The sequence below is a fragment of the Podarcis liolepis genome (genome assembly GCF_965112155.1).
Source record: "Podarcis liolepis genome assembly, chromosome: 7".
Lineage (NCBI taxonomy): Eukaryota > Metazoa > Chordata > Lepidosauria > Squamata > Lacertidae > Podarcis > Podarcis liolepis.
Genome location: NC_139561.1, coordinates 94,518,722 through 94,538,306, shown reverse-complemented (window position 1 = coordinate 94,538,306; position 19,585 = coordinate 94,518,722). Strand labels below are relative to the sequence as shown.

General features: G+C 48.4%; 3 protein-coding genes across 10 annotated transcripts in view; all 3 read left to right on the top strand.

Moving 5' to 3' along the window:
- The window catches only part of LOC310712787 (uncharacterized protein), a 67,285-nt gene extending 57,131 nt beyond the window's left edge, over positions 1–10,154 (top strand). For 7 of the 8 annotated variants that reach the window (XM_083516139.1, XM_083516140.1, XM_083516136.1 and 4 more), the window contains 2 exons: positions 6,851–6,977; positions 8,101–10,154. In XM_083516139.1, coding sequence (XP_083372265.1) covers positions 6,851–6,977; positions 8,101–9,971 — 1,998 coding nt within the window. In that variant the 3' untranslated portion in view covers positions 9,972–10,154. Of the gene's footprint in view, positions 1–6,456; positions 6,535–6,850; positions 6,978–8,100 lie in introns of those variants that run through there. The other variant, XM_083516143.1, reaches the window with a different exon arrangement.
- Positions 1,400–19,585, top strand: part of LOC310712778 (uncharacterized protein) — an 84,684-nt gene continuing 66,498 nt past the window's right edge. The window contains exon 1 of the mRNA XM_083516119.1: positions 1,400–1,554. The gene's annotated coding sequence lies outside the window, so the exon portion shown is untranslated. The remainder of the gene's footprint in view (positions 1,555–19,585) is intronic.
- LOC310711123 (zinc finger and SCAN domain-containing protein 16-like) lies at positions 2,952–6,081 on the top strand (the record flags this gene model as incomplete). Its single annotated transcript, XM_083512594.1, has 3 exons — positions 2,952–3,418; positions 4,033–4,101; positions 6,055–6,081. The coding sequence occupies exons 1-3, from the start codon at positions 3,005–3,007 to the stop codon at positions 6,079–6,081; spliced, it is 510 nt and encodes a 169-aa protein (XP_083368720.1). The 5' UTR covers positions 2,952–3,004.

Genomic DNA, 19,585 nt, shown 5'->3' with positions numbered 1-19,585 from the left:
AAAATAAGAGAGCAAGGCTGAATGAAATGGGGGCGGGGGGGGGGAGCCTCCCTCGACCTCCGAGTAAAGGTCGCATTGCCTTATTTCTCTCTTGAGGGTCCCAATCCTTTCAAGGTGCAGTTTACACCAAAGTCAAGCCAGGCTGGTGTCGGGAGAGCTTCTTGCAGAGCCCCTCCCACTCTGGGTCTTTCGTGCTCCTCCTGCTTCTCTTTCCAGGGGAAGGAAGAGCTCAGAAGCCAGTCCAGGGGGTCCCCCAAAGAAGACCCCCCCGGGTGCTGCTGCGATGCCCAGGGCTCCTGCTTTGCAAAGGGAGAGAGAGGGGGGAGCTGGGGGCGCCCGGCTGGCCCAGGGTTCAAAGGAGCTGGGCTGGATTCCGAGAGAGGACTGGGAATAAAGGGGGCCACGTCCCCCAGAGCCAAAGACCCTTCCCCCCCGTATTTTATTGCAGTTGGCGCTCGTGCCAGAGTCCTGAAGGGGGGCTGCATGGGGGGGGACCCCCGAGTCAGGGAGCAGAGGGTCCCGGCCCCCTTCTTCTCTGCAAAACCAGGGAGGGGCGAGTTTGCAAGAGCTCTGCCACTCTCCTCTTCCTTCCTCTGGGGGTCTTTGAGTCAGAAGAAAGAGGCAGACACAAAGAAACCCCCTTCAGGTGGACGAATCAGGCGCATTGGGGAAGAGAGCCAGACATTTCGACACGAAATACAGTGGTACCTCGGATTAAGAACTTCATTCGTTCCGGAGGTCCGTTCTGAACCTGAAACTGTTTTTAACTTGAAGCACCACTTTAGCTAATGGGGCAACGCAATTTCTGTTCTCATCCTAAAGCAAAGTTCTTAACCTGAAGCACTATTTCTGGGCTAGCGGAGTCTGTAACCTGAAGCGTCTGTAACCCGAGGTACCACTGTATTGTTCTTTTCCACACGTTGTCACAATAACCTTCAGATCAAAGACAGTGGTACCTCCGGTTGCATCCGCTTCAGGTTACAGAATCCACGAAGCCGAGGGACTCTTTCTGGAAGGAATGAAGTCCTTAACCCGAGGTACCACGGGATCTGCCAGGCAGGCCAAGCCGAGCTGCTGGGCGAGAAAGAGCAAGAGCGAGGCTGCGGGAAGGCGGACGGCAGAGAAGACCCCCGGGCGAGGGGGGCGAGAGGGGCCGGATCCTGCGTGCTGCTTTCCCCCGGGCCCGATCCTGCAGGCTCTCCGGATCTTCTCCGGTCTGGGCCCCGCGCCTCCCCCAGGGGCCTTCCCCACGAAGCTCGGCCCCGTCCCGGCTGGAGGGGGAGAGAGCAGCTCGCCAAGGGTTAAGGAAGGGGCGCCGAGCTGGCTTCCTAGAGAGGACAGGAAAGGAAGGCGGGCCGCTCCTCCTCCTCCTCCCCCCCCTCTGACGTCCCTTCCGGCCTCGCCTTCGCCGGCCGGGCTCCTCTCGGGGGAAGCCTGCGGAACTCCCCGCCCCGGGAAGGGGCCAAGGCGGCCCTCGGAAGCGGCTCCGGAAAGCAAAGCCCCATCAAAGGAGAAACGGCGTCGCTTCTCCCTTTGTGCACCCCCGAGGCTGAGGTAAGATGATCCTAGAATCCTAGAGTTGGAAGAGACCCCAAGGGCCATCGAGTCCAACCCCCTGCCAAGCAGGAAACACCATCAGAGCACTCCTGACATATGGTTGTCAAGCCTCTGCTTAAAGAACTCCAAAGCAGGAGACTCCACCACACTCCTTGGCAGCAAATTCCACTGTCGAACAGCGCTTACTGTCAGGAAGTTCTTCCTAATGTTTAGGTGGAATCTTCTTTCTTGTGGTTTGGATCCATTGCTCCGTGTCCGCTTCTCTGGAGCAGCAGAAAACAACCTTTCTCCCTCCTCTATGTGACATCCTTTTATATATTTGAACATGGCTATCATATCACCCCTTAACCTCCTCTTCTCCAGGCTAAACATGCCCAGCTCCCTTAGCCGTTCCTCATAAGGCATCGTTTCCAGGCCTTTGACCATTTTGGTTGCCCTCCTCTGGACACGTTCCAGTTTGTCAGTGTCCTTCTTGAATTGTGGTGCCCAGAACTGGACACAGTACTCCAGGTGAGGTCTGACCAGAGCAGAATACAGTGGCACTATTACTTCCCTTGATCTAGATGCTATACTCCTATTGAGGCAGCCCAGAATTGCATTGGCTTTCAAGACTTTGTGGATCTCCAGACTTTGTGGATCTCAGTTGATTTGGTTTCCTCTTTCTCCGGGGCCACTTGCATTCATCATCCAAAGGAGCATTCTCAGAATCGCTTCTCCATTAGGGAGTCTGTCAGCTGTCTCTCCCCTGGTGCTGCTTCTTCCTCCTGCTGCTCCTCTCCCAATATTTCCCGGCTTCTCCCCTCTGCAGCCTCTGAACTATGACCTTCTGCAAACCACTGTTGTCAATCTATACTGTCCTCCTCTTCTCGGGAAGGTTCAGGAGGAGGGAAAGGGGTCTCCAGCATTCCTCTTGGGTCCAGTCCCGGACACCACCTGGAGCCTGTTGGAGAAAAAGGTGGGATAGAAATGCCATTAGTAAAAGAGGGAACCCAGGTGAGAACCCAACCGCTGCATTTGGGGCCAGTTTCCGAGGCGTCTTCCAGGGCAGTTCCACCCAGAGGGCCTTGCCACCGTCCCCTCGGATCCAGAGCAGGAAGTCCCCAAGGAACGGTGGCTGGAGCTAGACATGGGCCCTGCTGCTCACCAAGCCACCCAAGCAGATATGGCTGGGTTGGGGCGAAGCTCTGGACTATGAAGTGGGGTTGGGAGGGACCCCCACTATTGCCTTGGCTCCAAATTACACTCACTTGTCATTCACAGTTATGACTTCTCCCTCCTCCTTCTCTCCCCACGATTCCTCAGGGACCACTCTTCTTCTCTTGGCTGTGCTTTGATCTTACAATAGAAGAATGTGTTTGATTCGTGGGATTTGCTGCACCTCCCATTAAAACTTGGCAGAGGACCAAGAGGCTCCTTCCGATCTCCTGGAGGTGTCCTGAGAACAGAGATGGATGAGCAAGACTCAGCTGGCCCTGAAGCAGGAAGAGGCCATGCCATGGAAACTGTGAGCAGTGGGGGATCCTGGGAAAACTCCATGCAGAAAATCCTGGGTGAGGAGGACACCCCTTGCTCAGAGGTGCAGAGCCAGCAGCTCAGGCAGTTCTGCTACCAGGAGGCCAAAGGACCCCGAGAGGTTTGCAGCCAGTTCTACCATCTTGACCATCAGTGGCTGAAGCCAGAAAGGCACACGAAAGCTCAGATGTTGGACCTGGTGATCTTGGAGCAGTTCCTGGCTGTCCTTCCAGAGGAGATGGAGAGCTGGGTGAGGGAATGCGGAGCGGAGACCAGTTCCCAGGCGGTGGCCCTGGCCGAAGGTTTCCTCCTGAGTCAGGCAGAGGAGAGGAAGCAGGCAGAACAGCAGGTGAGAGAGACTTTCTTCTGGATGCTCCCAAGGGGCTCCAAAGAGGAGGGAGAGTATTCCCAAATTATTTCCTAATGGCCCATCCTTTTTAGGAAAGCTTATTATTATTATTATTATTATTATTATTATTATTATTAATGACACCCATGTGGCTGGGTGCCTTCCAGCACATATAAAAGCATAAGAAGACATCAGATGTCTTCTAAAAGTTACACAGTTTTTTATCTCCTTCTCACCTGATGGGAGGGCATTCCCCAGGGTGGGGGCCACTGTGGAGAAGGTCTTCTGCCTGGTTCCCTGTAACTTCACTTACCACAGTGAGGGAATCAGCAGAAGACCCTCGGAACTGGACCTCAGTTCATGGAGACGCTCCTTTGGGTATACTGGGCCTTTGAGGCCGTTTAAGGGCTTTGAATTGTGCTGGGAAACGTTCTGGGAGCCAGTGAAGATCCTTGAGGACCAATGTTTCATGGTCCTGGCAGCCAACCCCAGACACCAGTCTAGCAGAAGCAGGAAGCAGCTTTCACCTCTGTCCCCCGAAAGCGCTTGCCTCTGCCATTCCTTCTCTAACCCTTCTCCCCATTCTCTGTTTTGAATCCTTGCTGCTCTTTCAGAGGAAGGATCTTTTGGCACAAATGGGTCTTGATTCTTCTGAGGCAGAGAAGACTCCGTTGGATGCCAGAGTGAGGCCTCTAGGTAAGGAGGAAGGAGTGTTTTCTCCCCCGTTTTGTCACATTCTCTTGGTTTTGAAACTAATTGTGAGTGCTTTACATCTTTTGGGGGAAAACACCTGGAGCCCAGAGCTCGGGGGGGGGGGGGAGAGATGTATTTTTGCACAACTATTACAGTGGTACCTCGGGTTACATACGCTTCAAGTTACAGACTCTGCTAACCCAGAAATAGTGCTTCAGGTTAAGAACTTTGCTTCAGGATGAGAACAGAAATTGTGCTCCGGCGGCACGGCAGCAGCAGGAGGCCCCATTAGCTAAAGTGGTGCTTCAGGTTAAGAATAGTTTCAGGTTAAAAATGGACCTCCGGAACGATTTAAGTACTTAACCCGAGGTACCACTGTATATGAAATGGGTACAAATGTCCAAATGTGCTCAGCAGGGGAGACATTTACGATAGTAATTTGATTAGTTTACAATTACAGTCCAATAATTGCCTCCTTATAACAATGCGACATTACAATACAATTACTAATACCTATCTTTAAGCTATCAAATTACCGTATTTTTCGCCCCATAGGATGCACGGGCCCATAGGGCGCACCTAGTTTTTTGGGGGGGAAATAAAGAAAAAAAAATCCCCCCCCAGGCGCGGGGCTGGGGTGGGGGAAGCCTGAGCTTCCCCCGACCCCAGCCCCCAGAACAGGCTACTATCCGCAAGCCTAGGGCTTGTGGGGCTGGCCGATATCTGCTGTGCAGCGCGCCCCAGGCTTCGGGATGCAGGCTGCTATCCGCAAGCCTTGGGAGCCCGACGGGAACTCCCGCGGATAGCTTCCTGAAGCCTGGAGAGCGAGAGGGGTTGGTGCACACCGACCCCTCTCGCACTCCAGGCTTCAGCGAAAGCCTGCATTTGCCCCTTAGGACGCACACACATTTCCTCTTCATTTTTGGAGGGGAAAAAGTGCGTCCTAGAGGGCGAAAAATACGGTGTATAATATAGGCGGCCTCCCGCATGCTAAAACCGATGGTTTGATGATTTTCTTGATTTCTGTATTCCAAAATCTTATTAATTTCAATTACACTCCTGTCAAGATGACAATCCTTTATACAACAGCTGCAATATTAATGACTTCCATTTGTATTGAAACATCAAATAATATATAAAACTACAAGTGAGGCACTCCAGCGCTATCCATACTCTTCCCATGTGTGGCAATCTTTCTGTTCGTGATGTTATTTCCTGTCCTTGTAAAATGTTTTATCTGTTCCTGGTTGTTTCTGTTCTCCATCATTCCTTGGACGGAGCTAATATCCCATTGTGGTTTCAGAAATTCTCCATCGCTCTTTCCTGTGCTTCGTTGTTTGGCAACTTTAACAGCAGCTGCAAAAATCACACCATCCCAATAAATAATCAGTTTTTGCCATTTTTTGTCTCTGCCTGGGAAGGAGAGGGATCGGTCAGAACTGCAAATGACTCAGTAATGAACCTTATCAGCTCCTACACAACTTTCAGGTTCCTTACATCCCTTTGTCTGGCCTAAGATAAATGCGCATTTATCCAATTAAATTAAATTAAATTCCAAGTCCTTTTAGCATTAATCAGTTCAGTCTGTATATAATACAGGATGGGGAAGAGTCAGCTCTAATTTTCCATCGTAAACATTTTGTAAAATAGAGCTTCCCTCCCTTTTTCCTTTTTTCCCCCATGCACAGTTCCATTTGATGTTATATTTCATATCTGCAATCCAGTTTCATCCCTGCTCACCTGTACATAGATATTTTGAACTAGTATCCAATCGCAGGCTGCCAATTCATTAGTGTAGAGAAGAAAACTTTATATAAAGAAGCCATAGGCTCCCCTCCCCCCACCCAATGTCTTTTGCACCAGATGAAGTCTCCTCTCAAATTCAAACCTTAAAGACCTTGCAGTTGGTTCAGTTCTGCAGTTTATGATCTCATCTCTTCCAGCAACGCCTGTACATTAGTCCAAATTGAGCTCTGATTGACAGGAGAACTTCTGCTTCTTAATGGCAGCGAAGGAGGGTTTTCAGCAGGCAAAGGGCTTTTGCACTCAGCGCCTTCCTGCCTCTCGCAATCCATGCCGGAGCCGGAACCTGGTACCGAGACAAACTGGGAGTGAAGCCCGTTCTCCCCTGTCCCTGGGGGAACCTTGCAAGGAGAATTACCCTCAGTCATCCTTGTTTTTCCTTTGCCAACGATCTCCCGCTGCCTCCATTAAAGCAGAGTGGAACCGGAAGCTAGCAGGGGAGACTTGGACGAAGCCCCATCTGTACGTAGAGATGCACTGTTTCACCTCTGAGAGAAGCAGGCGCTCACGGTTTCCACTTTCCTTGGTCTCTCCCAGGTGACGGAATGATGCCACCAAGACCTGCTCCTTCATCTTTTCATGGTGGTGGAGGGGAGGCAGCAGCTGTGGACCCAGATCAGGTAGGGGGAAGGAGCCTTGTGGGGAAGGACTGCTTGGATGCAGACTGGCGGGACACAGTTGGATGCAGAGGAATGGTGGGAGGAGCCAGAGAAGAGGGAGCCGACTGGGAGGAGGAGGAGGAGGGGTCTGAAGCTGGAGAGGGAAGAGGGCTCAGGGAGCAGAGGGAGTCTGTGGCAGAGAGCAGCCCAGACTCCGAGGCAGAAGCTGCAGCAGGAGAGAGGGATGAGGAAGGCAGAGAGGGGTCAGGCCGCTGTAGAAAACAACAGAGCCAAGTGAATGTTCTCTAAGAGGACAGCCTTTTTCCTGTTCTGTTAGGGTCCAGTGTGCTTTGAAGATGTAGCTGTCCATTTCACAGACGAGGAGTGGGCGTTGCTGGATCCTGACCAGAGAGCTCTCCATAAGGAAGTCATGGAGGAGAATCGTGGGATCTTGGACTCTCTCGGTAAGGCTCCCTATTGGATCATCCTATCTGTTTTGTAATTCAAGACATCTCTCTATGTGACGAACCTCTGATATTTCGATGGGGCTCAACAGCGCCACCCACAGCACCTGGGATGTTAACACTCCCACAGCAAACCTTGGATGGATGGCTATTGATTGTTTTCCCTGTGCATATTCTTCCTCCAGTTCTGCCGTTTAAAACCACAATCAGGCTGTCTAGACTGCCCAGGCCTTCTTAAATGTAGGATTCAGAGTGATTTGAGGTGTTGAAGTAGCTTCAGTCAAGTTTCCTGCTTTTGTTCTTGCTTCTGTCTCTCTCTGGTTGACCAAAGAGTCGCTTGGCATTGGAGATGGCACAGATTCCACGACTGAACCAAACAAACTCCATCCCAAAACAGAGCCAGGTTTTGAATCTCAGGCAGTGAACCCTGTAGTAACAATAATGATTATTTTATTATTTTTACCCTGCCCATCTGACTGGGTGGCCCCAGCCAACAAATAGAAAAACATAATAAAACATCAAACATTAAAAATTCCCAATACAGAGGTGCCTTCAGAAGTCCTCTAAAAGTTGCATAGTTATTTCCTTGACATCTGATGGGAGGGCGTTCCACAGGGTGGGTTCCCCTATCGAGGAGGCCCCCTGCCTCGTCCCCTGTAACTTCTCACAATAATGTAACATTTAAGTAAGGAAACTTGAATAATAATAATAGTAATGCTGATATGACAAGTTTCTGCTGCATTCTGTGATGTCAAGAATTTATGAAAATTGGTTTAAGGTGATGTACATCATCATTAAATTTTTAGCCACTAAATTTTTAGCCACCTTTTAGATAATAATGAAAGCACATTTTATTTATGAAGATAGTACAGATCCATATTTAAATCTGAACAAAATGACGTTACCAGGTTAAGCTGTACTTTTAAAAACTTGAGAGAGAAAACATCAAGTATTCAGCTTGATTTGTATACGAAACTATACATAACAAAAGGAATATAAATCCTTTATCCCTTTATCCCATCTAAATCCCTTCAGTTCTTTCTCTGTCACAAGCATTAATTAGCATTGTTTCATAATTTGGGGCTGCACTTCTTCCCGAGACTCTAATCCGTTTGCCTCTTAGTTTCAGGTGGTGATGAATTGGAAATGAAGAACAAGGGAGACCACAACGAAATCCACACGGTGGAGGAGCCATATCAGGATTCAGACTGTGGAGAGGGCTTCAGTCAGAGCTCCCATTCCACTTCCCATCAAAGAAATCCCCTTGAGAAGAAACCCTATCAGTGCTTGGAATGTGGAAAAAGCTTCATTTGGAAACAGAGTTTCGCTACCCATCAAAGAATTCATACAAAAGCGAAACCCTATCATTGCTTGGAGTGTGGAAAGAGCTTCAGTCAAAGCCACAACCTCACTTCTCATCGTAGAATTCATACAGGAGAGAAACCCTATCACTGCTTGGAGTGTGGAAAGAGCTTCAGTCAAATCCACGATCTCACTTCCCATCGTAGAATTCATACAGGGGAGAAACCCTATCACTGCTTGGAGTGTGGAAAGAGCTTCAGTCAAAGCCACAACCTCACTTCCCATCGTAGAATTCATACAGGAGAGAAACCCTATCACTGCTTGGAGTGTGGAAAGAGCTTCAGTCAAATCCACGATCTCACTTCCCATCGTAGAATTCATACAGGGGAGAAACCCTATCACTGCTTGGAGTGTGGAAAGAGCTTCAGTCGAAGCAGCATCCTCACTTCCCATCGTAGAATTCATACAGGGGAGAAACCATATCACTGTGTGGAATGTGGAAAGCGCTTCACCTGGAAAGAGTGTTTCACTTCCCATCAAAGAATTCATACAGGGGAAAACCCCTATCAGTGCCTGGAATGTGGAAAGAGCTTCAGTCAAAGCAGCAACCTCACTTTCCATCGTAGAATTCATACAGGGGAGAAACCATATCACTGCGTGGAATGTGGAAAGAGCTTCACCTGGAAAAAGTGTTTCACTTCCCATCAAAGAATTCATACAGGGGAAAACCCCTATCAGTGCCTGGAATGTGGAAAGAGCTTCACCTGTAAAGAAAGTCTCACTGTCCATCAAAGAATACATTCAGGGGAGAAACCATATCAGTGCTTGGAATGTGGAAAGAAGTTCACCTGGAAAAAGTGTTTCACTTCCCATCAAAGAATTCATACAGGGGAGAAACCCTTTAAGTGCTTGGAATGTGGAAAGAGCTTCAATCAGAGTGCCAATCTCGCTTCTCATCGTAGACTTCATACAGGGGAGAAACCATATCAGTGTGCAGAATGTGGAAAGAGCTTCAGTCAGAGGGCCTATCTCACTTCCCATCAAAGAATTCATACAGGGGAGAAACCATATCAGTGCATGGAATGTGGAAAGAGCTTCAGTCAGAGGGCCCATCTCACTTCCCATCAAAGGATTCATACAGGGGAGAAACCCTATCAGTGTGCGGAATGTGGAAAGAGCATCATTCCAAAGCACAGTTTCACTTCTCATCGTAGACTTCATACAGGGAAGAAACCCTATCAGTGCATGGAGTGTGAAAAGAGCTTCATTAGAAAGAACAGTTTCATTTCCCATCAAATAATTCATACAGGGGAGAAACCATATCAGTGTGCGGAATGTGGAAAGAGCTTCACCAGGAAAGTGAGTCTCACTGTCCATCAAAGAATTCATACAGGGGAGAAACCCTATCAGTGCTTGGAATGTGGAAAGAGCTTCAGTCAGAGGGACAAGCTCACTTCCCATCAAAGGATTCATACAGGGGAGAAACCATATCAGTGTGTGGAATGTGGAAAGAGCTTCACCAGGAAAGAGAGTCTCACTCTCCATCAAAGAATTCATACAGGGGAGAAACCCTATCAATGCTTGGAGTGTGGAAAGAGCTTCACCTGGAAAGAAAGTCTCATTGCCCATCAAAGAATTCATACAGGGGAGAAACCGTATCAGTGCCAAGAGTGTGATCGGAGGGATTTATGAAAGTCTGGTCTCATTTTTAAAGTTCTCTAAAAAAATACAGTTGGAGCTCTTAAAAGGACCTAGAGCTGGCTGAAAAAGCTAAAATCAAGACAGGCTTGGACAAGTTCGTTTCTCATTGAAGGAAAAGGAGAATGTTAGCCACTTTGAGACTCCTTAAAGGGAGTGAAAGGCGGGATATCAAATCCAAACTCTTCTTCCTCTTCTTGCAGGACCCCCTTTTCCTTCCTCTTTGCTCAGAGAGAAACAACTCTCTCTCAAGGGACCCTGGAGCCAAACACTTGTAGAGTTTTCCTCTGGCTTCTGAAGCAACGGGTGTACAGAAATCTGTTCCCCACGGAGGGAGAAGCACGCCAGGCCCCCAAGGGGCCGGATGGAGGAGCTCTGCGCCTGCACCACGCCCGGGGTGTTGGAAAAACGCCTGGGAAGGCCACCACCTTCCCAAGACACCGAGGCATCTCTCCGGTGGTCACACTCTGGCTGTAAATCTTCCTCAGTCCAGAGAGACTGGTAATAAGCAACCCCTCCCTCCTGAAAGGAGCACACTCGTCTTCTGGCATCTCATTGCAGAAGAAAGAGACAATCAGTAGCTATAAATTACTTTATTCATTGTCTATACACAGAGAATCCACCTGCATGTCTGCTCTCTCTGAGCAGCAGAACAGAAGAGCGCACTTCACACAGAAGCGAAAGTAACTTTTCACAGTGCTGAGATTTCCTGTCTCACGCTCTCAGACACTCACATGATGTAAACAACCATTGAGCTGCTGTCTGAGCAGCTAGTGAGATAAAAATCTGCAGGGAGAGAGGGACCAGCAAAAGGGTTAAGGGGCACCAAGCTGGCTTCCTAGAGAGGAATAAAGGGAGGAGGCTCCCCAGAGCACAAGCTCCGCCCCCATCCAGGCTTTTGTCTCTCTGCTCCGCAAGTGCTGCCTGGGGGCGCCTTCTGGGATCCGGTGAGTTGCCTTGGGGAGATGGGGGGCCCCAGGCCTGCAGGGGAGGGTCCTCCCAAGAAGACCCCTCTCGGGCCCTAGCTCCTGAGAGAGAGAAGGGAGCAGGGCGAGCTCCGCTTTGCAAGGGCTCAGAAGAACAGCCACGAGGGCCAGGGAGTCATGATGAGGGACTCCCAAAGTCATCTAGCCCACCCCCAGCCAGCCAGGAATCTTCTGCCCAGCCTGGGGCTCGAACCCAAGAGCCTGAGATCAAAGAGACTCATGCTCTACCCACTGAGCTCTGCTGCCATTTCTGGAAGAGAGAGAGAGAGAATATGAGCTTGGTCAAAGAGACTCATAGAATCATAGAGTTGGAATAGACCACAAGGGCCATCGAGTCCAACCCCCTGCCAAGCAGGACTCGTGCTCTACCCACTGAGCTCTCCTGCCTTGTTCGGGTTCATTTCTGGAAGAGTCTGAGAGAGAGAATGTGAGCTTGGTTTGCTCCACCTTGCAAGAGTTAAAAGGAACTGAGCTACATTCCTAGAGAGGACAGGGAATAAGGGGGGGGGACGAGGCCCTCTCAAGCAAATGCCCCTCCCTCCTTCCCAGGATCCTCCCTGCAAGACGGGGAGGGGGCTTTCATTTCCTCTGCAGGAGCTGCCTCAGTTTCCCTTCTGGCATCTGGGGAGTTTCCTCTCTCTTTTGCCATTGGGGAGAAGGGGGCGGGGTGTCCCAGGGCTGCAGGAGACGGATCCGTGGGGACTCTGCTCAGCTCCTGCAAGGGGATCCCCAAGCCAGGGCTAAGATGTTCTGCTCCCCTTCCTCTGCAAAGCCAGGGAGGCTGCAGGTAACAGGAGGTCTGCAAGTCTTCCTTCGCATTCAAGAGACCGCTTGCTACAGTCACAGAAAATTGCTGATGTGTTAACCAAACTAAACCTGATGGATGCTAACCCTGTAGACACACCGATGACAACAGGTTATCAGGTAGATGACACTGAAGAAGCATTTTCTGACACTACACTGTACAGAAGTGTGCTAGGCAAACTAAACCTCATTGCTAGATGTTCAAGACCTGTCACTGCAGTAAGCACGTATTTGCTAAGCAGACACATCAACAATCCTACTGTTAAGGACTGGAAAGCTCTGAAACGCATAGCACGCTATTTGAATGGCACTATGCACTACAGACTGAGATTTAACAATCAAAAGTCAGGGGGTCTTTGCTGAAGCAAAACAGCAAGCTGGCTGGCAATCGCTTCCCAACTTGAACCCAAAGAATGTAGAATCATGAAGGCATACACAGCCTCTGGAAAGGTGATTCCATGCTGTTGCAACTCATGCCTTAGATTCTGCATTTCCATGAGGTGAGCACATACAGCCAGGTGGAAGCATCTGGAGGCAGAGAAAAAAATGGCCTCTGTGCTAAACAAAGTCCTTCCATCTCGCAGTGCGCAGTTAGTGTTATGTACTGAAATTCTCACCCTGGGCCAGCAGGGGGATTCTGTAGATAGTTTTCACTCAGTTCCACATATGCAAATAAGGGATTGAAAGTGATGTTCAGTGATTGGACAGAAAGTGGTTACCATTGTGTTGTAGTGGAGCTCTATATAAGCAGGCTGGCTGAACCCTTCAGTTCAGTTCTGTTCTGGCCTGTGAATAAACAAGAGCTGTTTGACGAATTACTGTGTCGTCTGATATGTTCACCCACAGCTTAACAGTTAGACCCATGGAACTCCCTCCCACAAGAGGAAGAGATGGCTTGAGAAGAGGATGAGGCCAATTCAGGGAGGAGCAGAGGGCTAGGGATGGCTCCAGGCCCCCCAGTGGGAGGCAGCCATGCTTCTGAAGGGGGAGGGAGTTGCCCTCAGAACAAAGACAGTAGTCTGTCTTGAGAACATGGGAGATTCCAAGTGCTTGAACTCCGAGTCTGGGCTGTGATTCAGACTCACCCATGCTTGCCCAGGGAACATTTCCCTTCTCCTGACTGTGTATCAATCTTGTAGTAGAAGAATGCATTTGCTTTACAGGATTCTCTGGCACCTTGACAGATTAGAGAACTGGGCAATGTTACGGAAGGGGGGGGGGCATGTCTTCTTCACTACAATATATTTGCTCAATTTCTCTAGGACTCCATCACCCCTCCCCTGTCCTCCATAATCTCTCAAGTAATCCAGTCAAAATCACTCTGCCAAACCCTTCCTCCAGGCGATGCCAGGTGACAGACTATGCAAACATGGACCATTGCCTTCTCAGGATGTGCTTATCTGCGCATATCTCCAGCTCTGCATATTCCCCCCTCCCTCCTCCATATGTTAATCTGTGTAACCCAACCTCTCATTAATGTATTCATGATGTAACTGGGATGTACTTTGCACTGTATTCTGGGACATGGAGGGAGTTTCAAAAGTTCATGTCACCCCTTTCTGGCTGTTCAATCTCGCCTTGAACCTGTTGCGCAATAAACTTGGATCTTCTGCAGTTTGCTCCTGCGTCCGGCTGAGCTCATTTTTCTTCCGCAGGGACCCACGGACTTAGTCCGATGAGCTGGGTGGCAGAGTAACCCCGCACCCAGATTTTTCCGTAACAGCAAAAACAAACAAGATGAATTTTAACAGGGAGAAATGTAAAGTATTGCACTTGGGCAAAAAAAATGAGAGGCACAAATACACAAGATGGGGGACACCTGGCTTGAGAGCAGTACATGTGAAAAGGATCTAGGAGTCTTGGTTGACCACAAACTTGACATGAGCCAACAGTGTGACGCGGCAGCTAAAAAAGCCAATGCAATTCTGGGCTGCATCAATAGGAGTATAGCATCTAGATCAAGGGAAGTAATAGTGCCACTGTATTCTGCTCTGGTCAGACCTCACCTGGAGTACTGTGTCCAGTTCTGGGCACCACAATTCAAGAAGGACACTGACAAACTGGAACGTGTCCAAAGGAGGGCAACCAAAATGGTCAAAGGCCTGGAAACGATCCAAAACTCCAAGGTGGCTATCACCTATGGAGGCGAAAGCTTTGAAAAAACTCAACATGGAAGACAAATGGCCAAAATATTGGGAAATTTTAGAACAGGAGGGTGACAAATTGAAATTGCAGAGTTATGACAAGCTTACGGAGAAGGTGCGGGAATGGCTACATTATTTCAGATAAGAGAGGTTTGTAACTTGGATAAAAAAATTGGTTTCTAGGTGGAAAAATCAAAGTTGGAAACAGAACTGTTAGAACCCAATGCTAAGATACTTTCGAGAATGTATAACCTGCTGTTGAAATGGAATACTGAGGGAGAAACAGTAAAATCTGCAATGATAAAATGGGCACAAGATATAGGATATAATATCATGTTTCCTGACTGGGAGAAGTTGTGGACCACCGGGATTAAGTTTACGGCATGTAATGCCTTAAGAGAAAATATAATGAAAATGATGTATAGGTGGTACATGACCCCAGTCAAGCTTGCAAAGATATATCATTTGCCCGATAACAAATGTTGGAAATGCAAAGAGATTGAAGGTACATTCTTTCACCTTTGGTGGATGTGCCCAAGGATCAAGGCCTTCTGGGAAATGATATATAATGACCTGAAAAAGGTATTTAAATATACTTTCCCGAAGAAACCAGAGGCCTTCCTCCTGGGCATAGTAGACCAATCGGTGTTAAAGAAGGATAGAACTTTTTTTATGTATGCTACAGCAGCAGCAAGAATTCTCATCGCAAAGCATTGGAAGACACAAGACCTACCCACCTTGGAAGATTGGCAGATGCAACTAATGGACTACATGGAGATGGCGGAAATGACTGGCAGAATCCGAGACCAGGGAGAGGAGACGGTGGAGGAAGATTGGAAGAAATTTAAAATTTATTTGCAGAAATACTGTCAAATTTATGAATGTTAAGGACATTGAAATGAATCGCAGGGGCTTTAGCAACAAAGTAAAATGTAAGATTGGACTAACAACAGATAAATTAATAGGATATGAATTTGCTGAATTAATTTTTTAAAAAGGGATACAAGAACGGGAGACGTGAGGAAGTCGGGAAAATAAGCTAATTGAAAATGAGAAATTAAGAAAGAGGGATGTTTGTTTTTTGTTACTATATGTGTTTTTATCTTTTTTCTTTTTCCTTGATGTGTTTAATGTTTGTATTTTTTTGTATTGTATTTTTTTGTGATTTTGTATTTTCTTTGTTTATGTATGCTTGTCTATTGTGAAAAATTAATAAAATATTTATAAAAAAAAGGCCTGGAAACGATGCCTTATGAGGAACGGCTAAGGGAGCTGGGCATGTTTAGCCTGGAGAAGAGGAGGTTAAGGGGTGATATGATAGCCATGTTCAAATATATAAAAGGATGTCACATAGAGGAGGGAGAAAGGTTGTTTTCTGCTGCTCCAGAGAAGCGGACACGGAGCAATGGATCCAAACTACAAGAAAGAAGATTCCACCTAAACATTAGGAAGAACTTCCTGACAGTAAGCGCTGTTCGACAGTGGAATTTGCTGCCAAGGAGTGTGGTGGAGTCTCCTCCTTTGGAGGTCTTTAAGCAGAGGCTTGACAACCATATGTCAGGAGTGCTCTGATGGTGTTTCCTGCTTGGCAGGGGGTTGGACTCGATGGCCCTTGTGGTCTATTCCAACTCTAGGATTCTATGATTCTCTCAGTAGGACAGGCAGAACTTGGCAGAAGACCTAGGGACTTCTTCCGATCTCCTGGAGGTGTCCAGAGAACAGAGATGGATGAGCAAGACTCAGCTGGCCCTGAAGCAGGAAGAGGCCATGCCATCTAACATGGGAGCAGCGGGGGATTCTGGGAAAACACTGTGAGGAAGAACCCGGGTCAGGAAGACACCCTCTGCTCAGAGGTGCAGAGCCAGCAGCTCAGGCAGTTCTGCTCCCAGGAGGCCAAAGGACCCCGAGAGGTTTGCAGCCAACTTTAGAAGAGGAGGGAGAGTATCCCCCAATTCTCTACTAATTTGCCCATCCATTTTTGGAAAGCATCCGAGGAATGATATTGGATAACCCTAAATTGTTTGCGTCTGCTGCTCCTTTTCTAATCCTTCTCCCCACTCTCTCTTGAATCCTTGTTGCTCTTTCAGAGGAAGGATCTGTTAGCAGAAATGGGTCCGGATTCCTCTGAGGCAGAGAAGACTCCCTTGGACTCCAGAGAGAGGCCTCTGGGTAAGGAGGAAGGAGTTTTTTCTCTGTTGGGTCACATTTTGTGGATTCTGAAACTAATCTGTGATTTCTTTTCATCTTATTGGAGAATTCACAGGGGACCAAGAGCCCAGAGAAAGAGAGATGTGTTTTTGCACTCTAGTATGTGAAATGGGTACAAACGTCCATATTTACGTGGCAACTCCTACTTGTTTGAAGGCGCACCTGTAGTTTTCCTTCGGAGTGAAGCATGCGCTCTTGGCTTCCCACTTACCTTCTTCTCTCGCAGGAGACGGAACGAGGCCAGCAAGACCTGCTTGTCCATCTTTTATTGGTGGCGGAGGGGAAACTGCCCCTGTGGACCCAGAGCAGGTAGGAGGAAGGAGCCATGTGCGGAGAGAGGATGTCATGGACTGGGGGACACAGAGGAATGGTGGGAGGAACCGCCAAGGAAGGAGGGTTGAAGGCTCAAATAGGCTTCTAAGCAGTTCACACCCCATACCAAAGAGTGGCCAGGATTCACCCCATCAGTCCCACAATGGGGTTTCCCCCTCTCATTCCCCTGCGCACCTTGGAGATGTCTATAGGGCTTCAGGAGGGTCCTCCCTGTTGTGAAATCTTCGTGGCGCTTTAGCAGAAATGCTTAGAGTTCCAGGTTCTTCAGTGCAGTATATTTATTGTGAGCTCTATATATACAAATATCTACAGGCTATAATACAGGAGCGGTTCATACAGTCAAACGGAGTACCTGGCTGCACCTTAAGGCAAAGAGGAAGACTCTCTCTCTCTGACCACACTCCTCTGCACCACCACCTTGACTGCTGGACAGGTTTCCCTTTCAAACCAAGGACAGCCAATCAACTGACAGCACATTATTCTGACCCACATCATTCTGACCCTGCACTTGCACAGAAAGTACTGCAGGCCGATTGCATCGGCCAGTTGCATCAGCTAGCAGACTCAAGCCTGCAGACTTACTATCTCACACAGCATTCTGGGATCCCAACACTCCCCACCCGGCAAGAACAGCACAGAGGGACAGAAGAAGGGATCCTTCCATGTGGCAAACGGGAATGTTTGTGCACAGGATTAGAAGAATGATTTGAAGAACACCAGTTTCTTAATGCCCCTCATTAAAATACACAATGAATAATTCCATTAACACATCTAAATATGCATCCATAAAATGTGCAGAAAAAGAATCCAATTAATACAGAACATCAATTAAGAGGCAGAAAACAATGAAGTGTAACAGTTCACCTTTATGTTATCTAAGAGGACAACCTTTTTCTTTTAGGGTCCAGTGTGCTTTGAAGATGTAGCCTTCCATTTCACAGACATGGATTGGGCATTGCTGGATCCTGACCAGAGAGCCCTCCATAAGGAAGTCATGGAGGAGAATTGGGGGATCTCGGACGCTCTCAGTAAGGCTTAATATTATGCCTACCCACCTCCAAGATGGCCCCCTTTTGCTCTTGAAGGGCTGGCCTGTCTGCAGCCCCCACAGCCTCCCATCAGGGAACCTTCATGGGGGCAGAAGCAGAGAAAGGGCCTCAGGAAAGCAGCCATGGCTCTGGCCAGATGCACAGGAGGAGGAGGGCTGACCGCTCTCCTTCCCCCTCAGACTCCATTGCTCAGCTTCCCCTCATAGGGGCAGGGCCGCCAGAGGTGCAAGGTGCTGAGCAGGGGGGAAGATCCTCCAGGGCAGATAAGACCCCCCCATATATTCTTCAGGCTCCTCTAAACTGCCCAGGCCTTCTTAAATGTATCTTCAAAGTGATTCAGGAAGTTGAAGTGGCTTCTGTCATCATCAGGGGAGAAACCCTATCAGTGCTTGAAATGTGGAAAGAGATGCATTGAGAAGGCCAAACTCATGATCCACGAAAGAGTTCCCAGTGGGGGGCAATGATTTCAGTGCCAAGAGTGTGGAAAGAGCTTCAGTCACAGGGCCTGTCTTGCTTCCCATAAACAAGCAGGACACACACGCCTGTTTGTTGGCATCAGGCTGCAAGAAGCTCAGGGCAGCACCCGGACAACGTCCTTGCCGTGCATCTTGATCAATCAGAAAAGAACATGGAGAAGTGCCATGTTGGGCACCTAGGAGAATATCCTACACCCGCCCTAACTGTGGTTTAGCGGACGGACTAAGAGCCCTGAAGTGGGGAGACCTGGGCCCAGTTCCCCCCATGGCTATGAGCTTTGGAGGGAGGTGGGGAAGATGGGGAGTGAGAGGAGCTGGTTCTGGGTGGAAACATCCGCTCTGAGGAAAAGATCACCAGCTAGAGAAAGGAGTCTCTGAGCTTAGTGGGAAGGACAGTGTGTGGTGTCCTGGGAGAGTAAATCAGGCCAGGAATGAACTGGGAGGCTGAGCCAGGAGAAGGAGGAGCTGGAAAGAGACCGGCTGCTGAGCTCTCATCCCAGTCAGGAGGGGAGAGATCCTTCTAGAAAGAGAAGACTCCCAAACCAGAGATCCCTTGGGTCTTTGGCTTGGAGTACCTTGGGAGTAGGGTAACTGGCAGAAAGTGCCACCTTGTTAAGAGCCAAAGTCTTAAGTGTGAAACAACTGAGAAAACCTTGAAGCGAAATAACATTGTAAACTGAAATATCCTACGTTTTATCCACTCGTGTCATAAACTTCCTTATTAAATAAAATCGTTAATGTTTATTATCCTGCCTGAGACTCCCAATTAGTAAGTTTTACCTCACGCAAGTCCCCCACAAAATAATCTGAGGTAGTTGGAGGGCATTTGTGGGAATTGTGTTCTGTGAGGTTGGTGCACTATATTTAAGAGAGAGAACGGGCCCAAGGCTGCCGGGGGGGAAAGAGCCCTTGCGTCTTCGCATATTAATTGGGGGCAGAGGTGGGATATGAAGTTAAAACCCACACAGATCCTATTTAGTTTTGGCGGACTGGCAGACTTAAACATTCATGAGGAAAACTGGATGCTGCACTTACGCCCACAGATATGTGGAATTTTGAGTGAAATATACTCAGATCTCAGAGAGGATGAAACCTCTGATTCCCTCACATTAAAGGAGAGAGTGAAAGTGCGCTTTGGACTGACTGCAGAACAAAGCCAAAAAGCCTTTCGTGAAATTAAAAGGAAACCAGGAGAGACTTAGGCCCAACTGGGTAGCCGAACTGACAAAGCTCTGGACAGATGGGAGGAAAGTTAGATGAGCTCAAACAGCTGATCAGTTGAGAGCAATGTTTCCAAGAGGTTCCTGCTCATTTAGGCTGAAAACAGTAACTGAAGTCTCTACCTTGGGAGAGGAAATCAAAGGAGACTCAGGGGGAGCAGTAATACTCTGTCCCTTCCAGAAAAAGTAATAATTGGAAACCCAGGGAGGAAGTGGGGTCTCAAAACGACAACCCTGAAGGGCGGGCCCAAGGGTGCTGGGGGGAAAAGAGCCGTGACACGAAGTAAAAACCCACACAGAAACGTACCCAGAGACACAGAACAACCAGTTTAATAAAGGAGTGAAGTTCTTTGACTAAAATGAGAAAAAATTCCTGTCAGAAAATGAC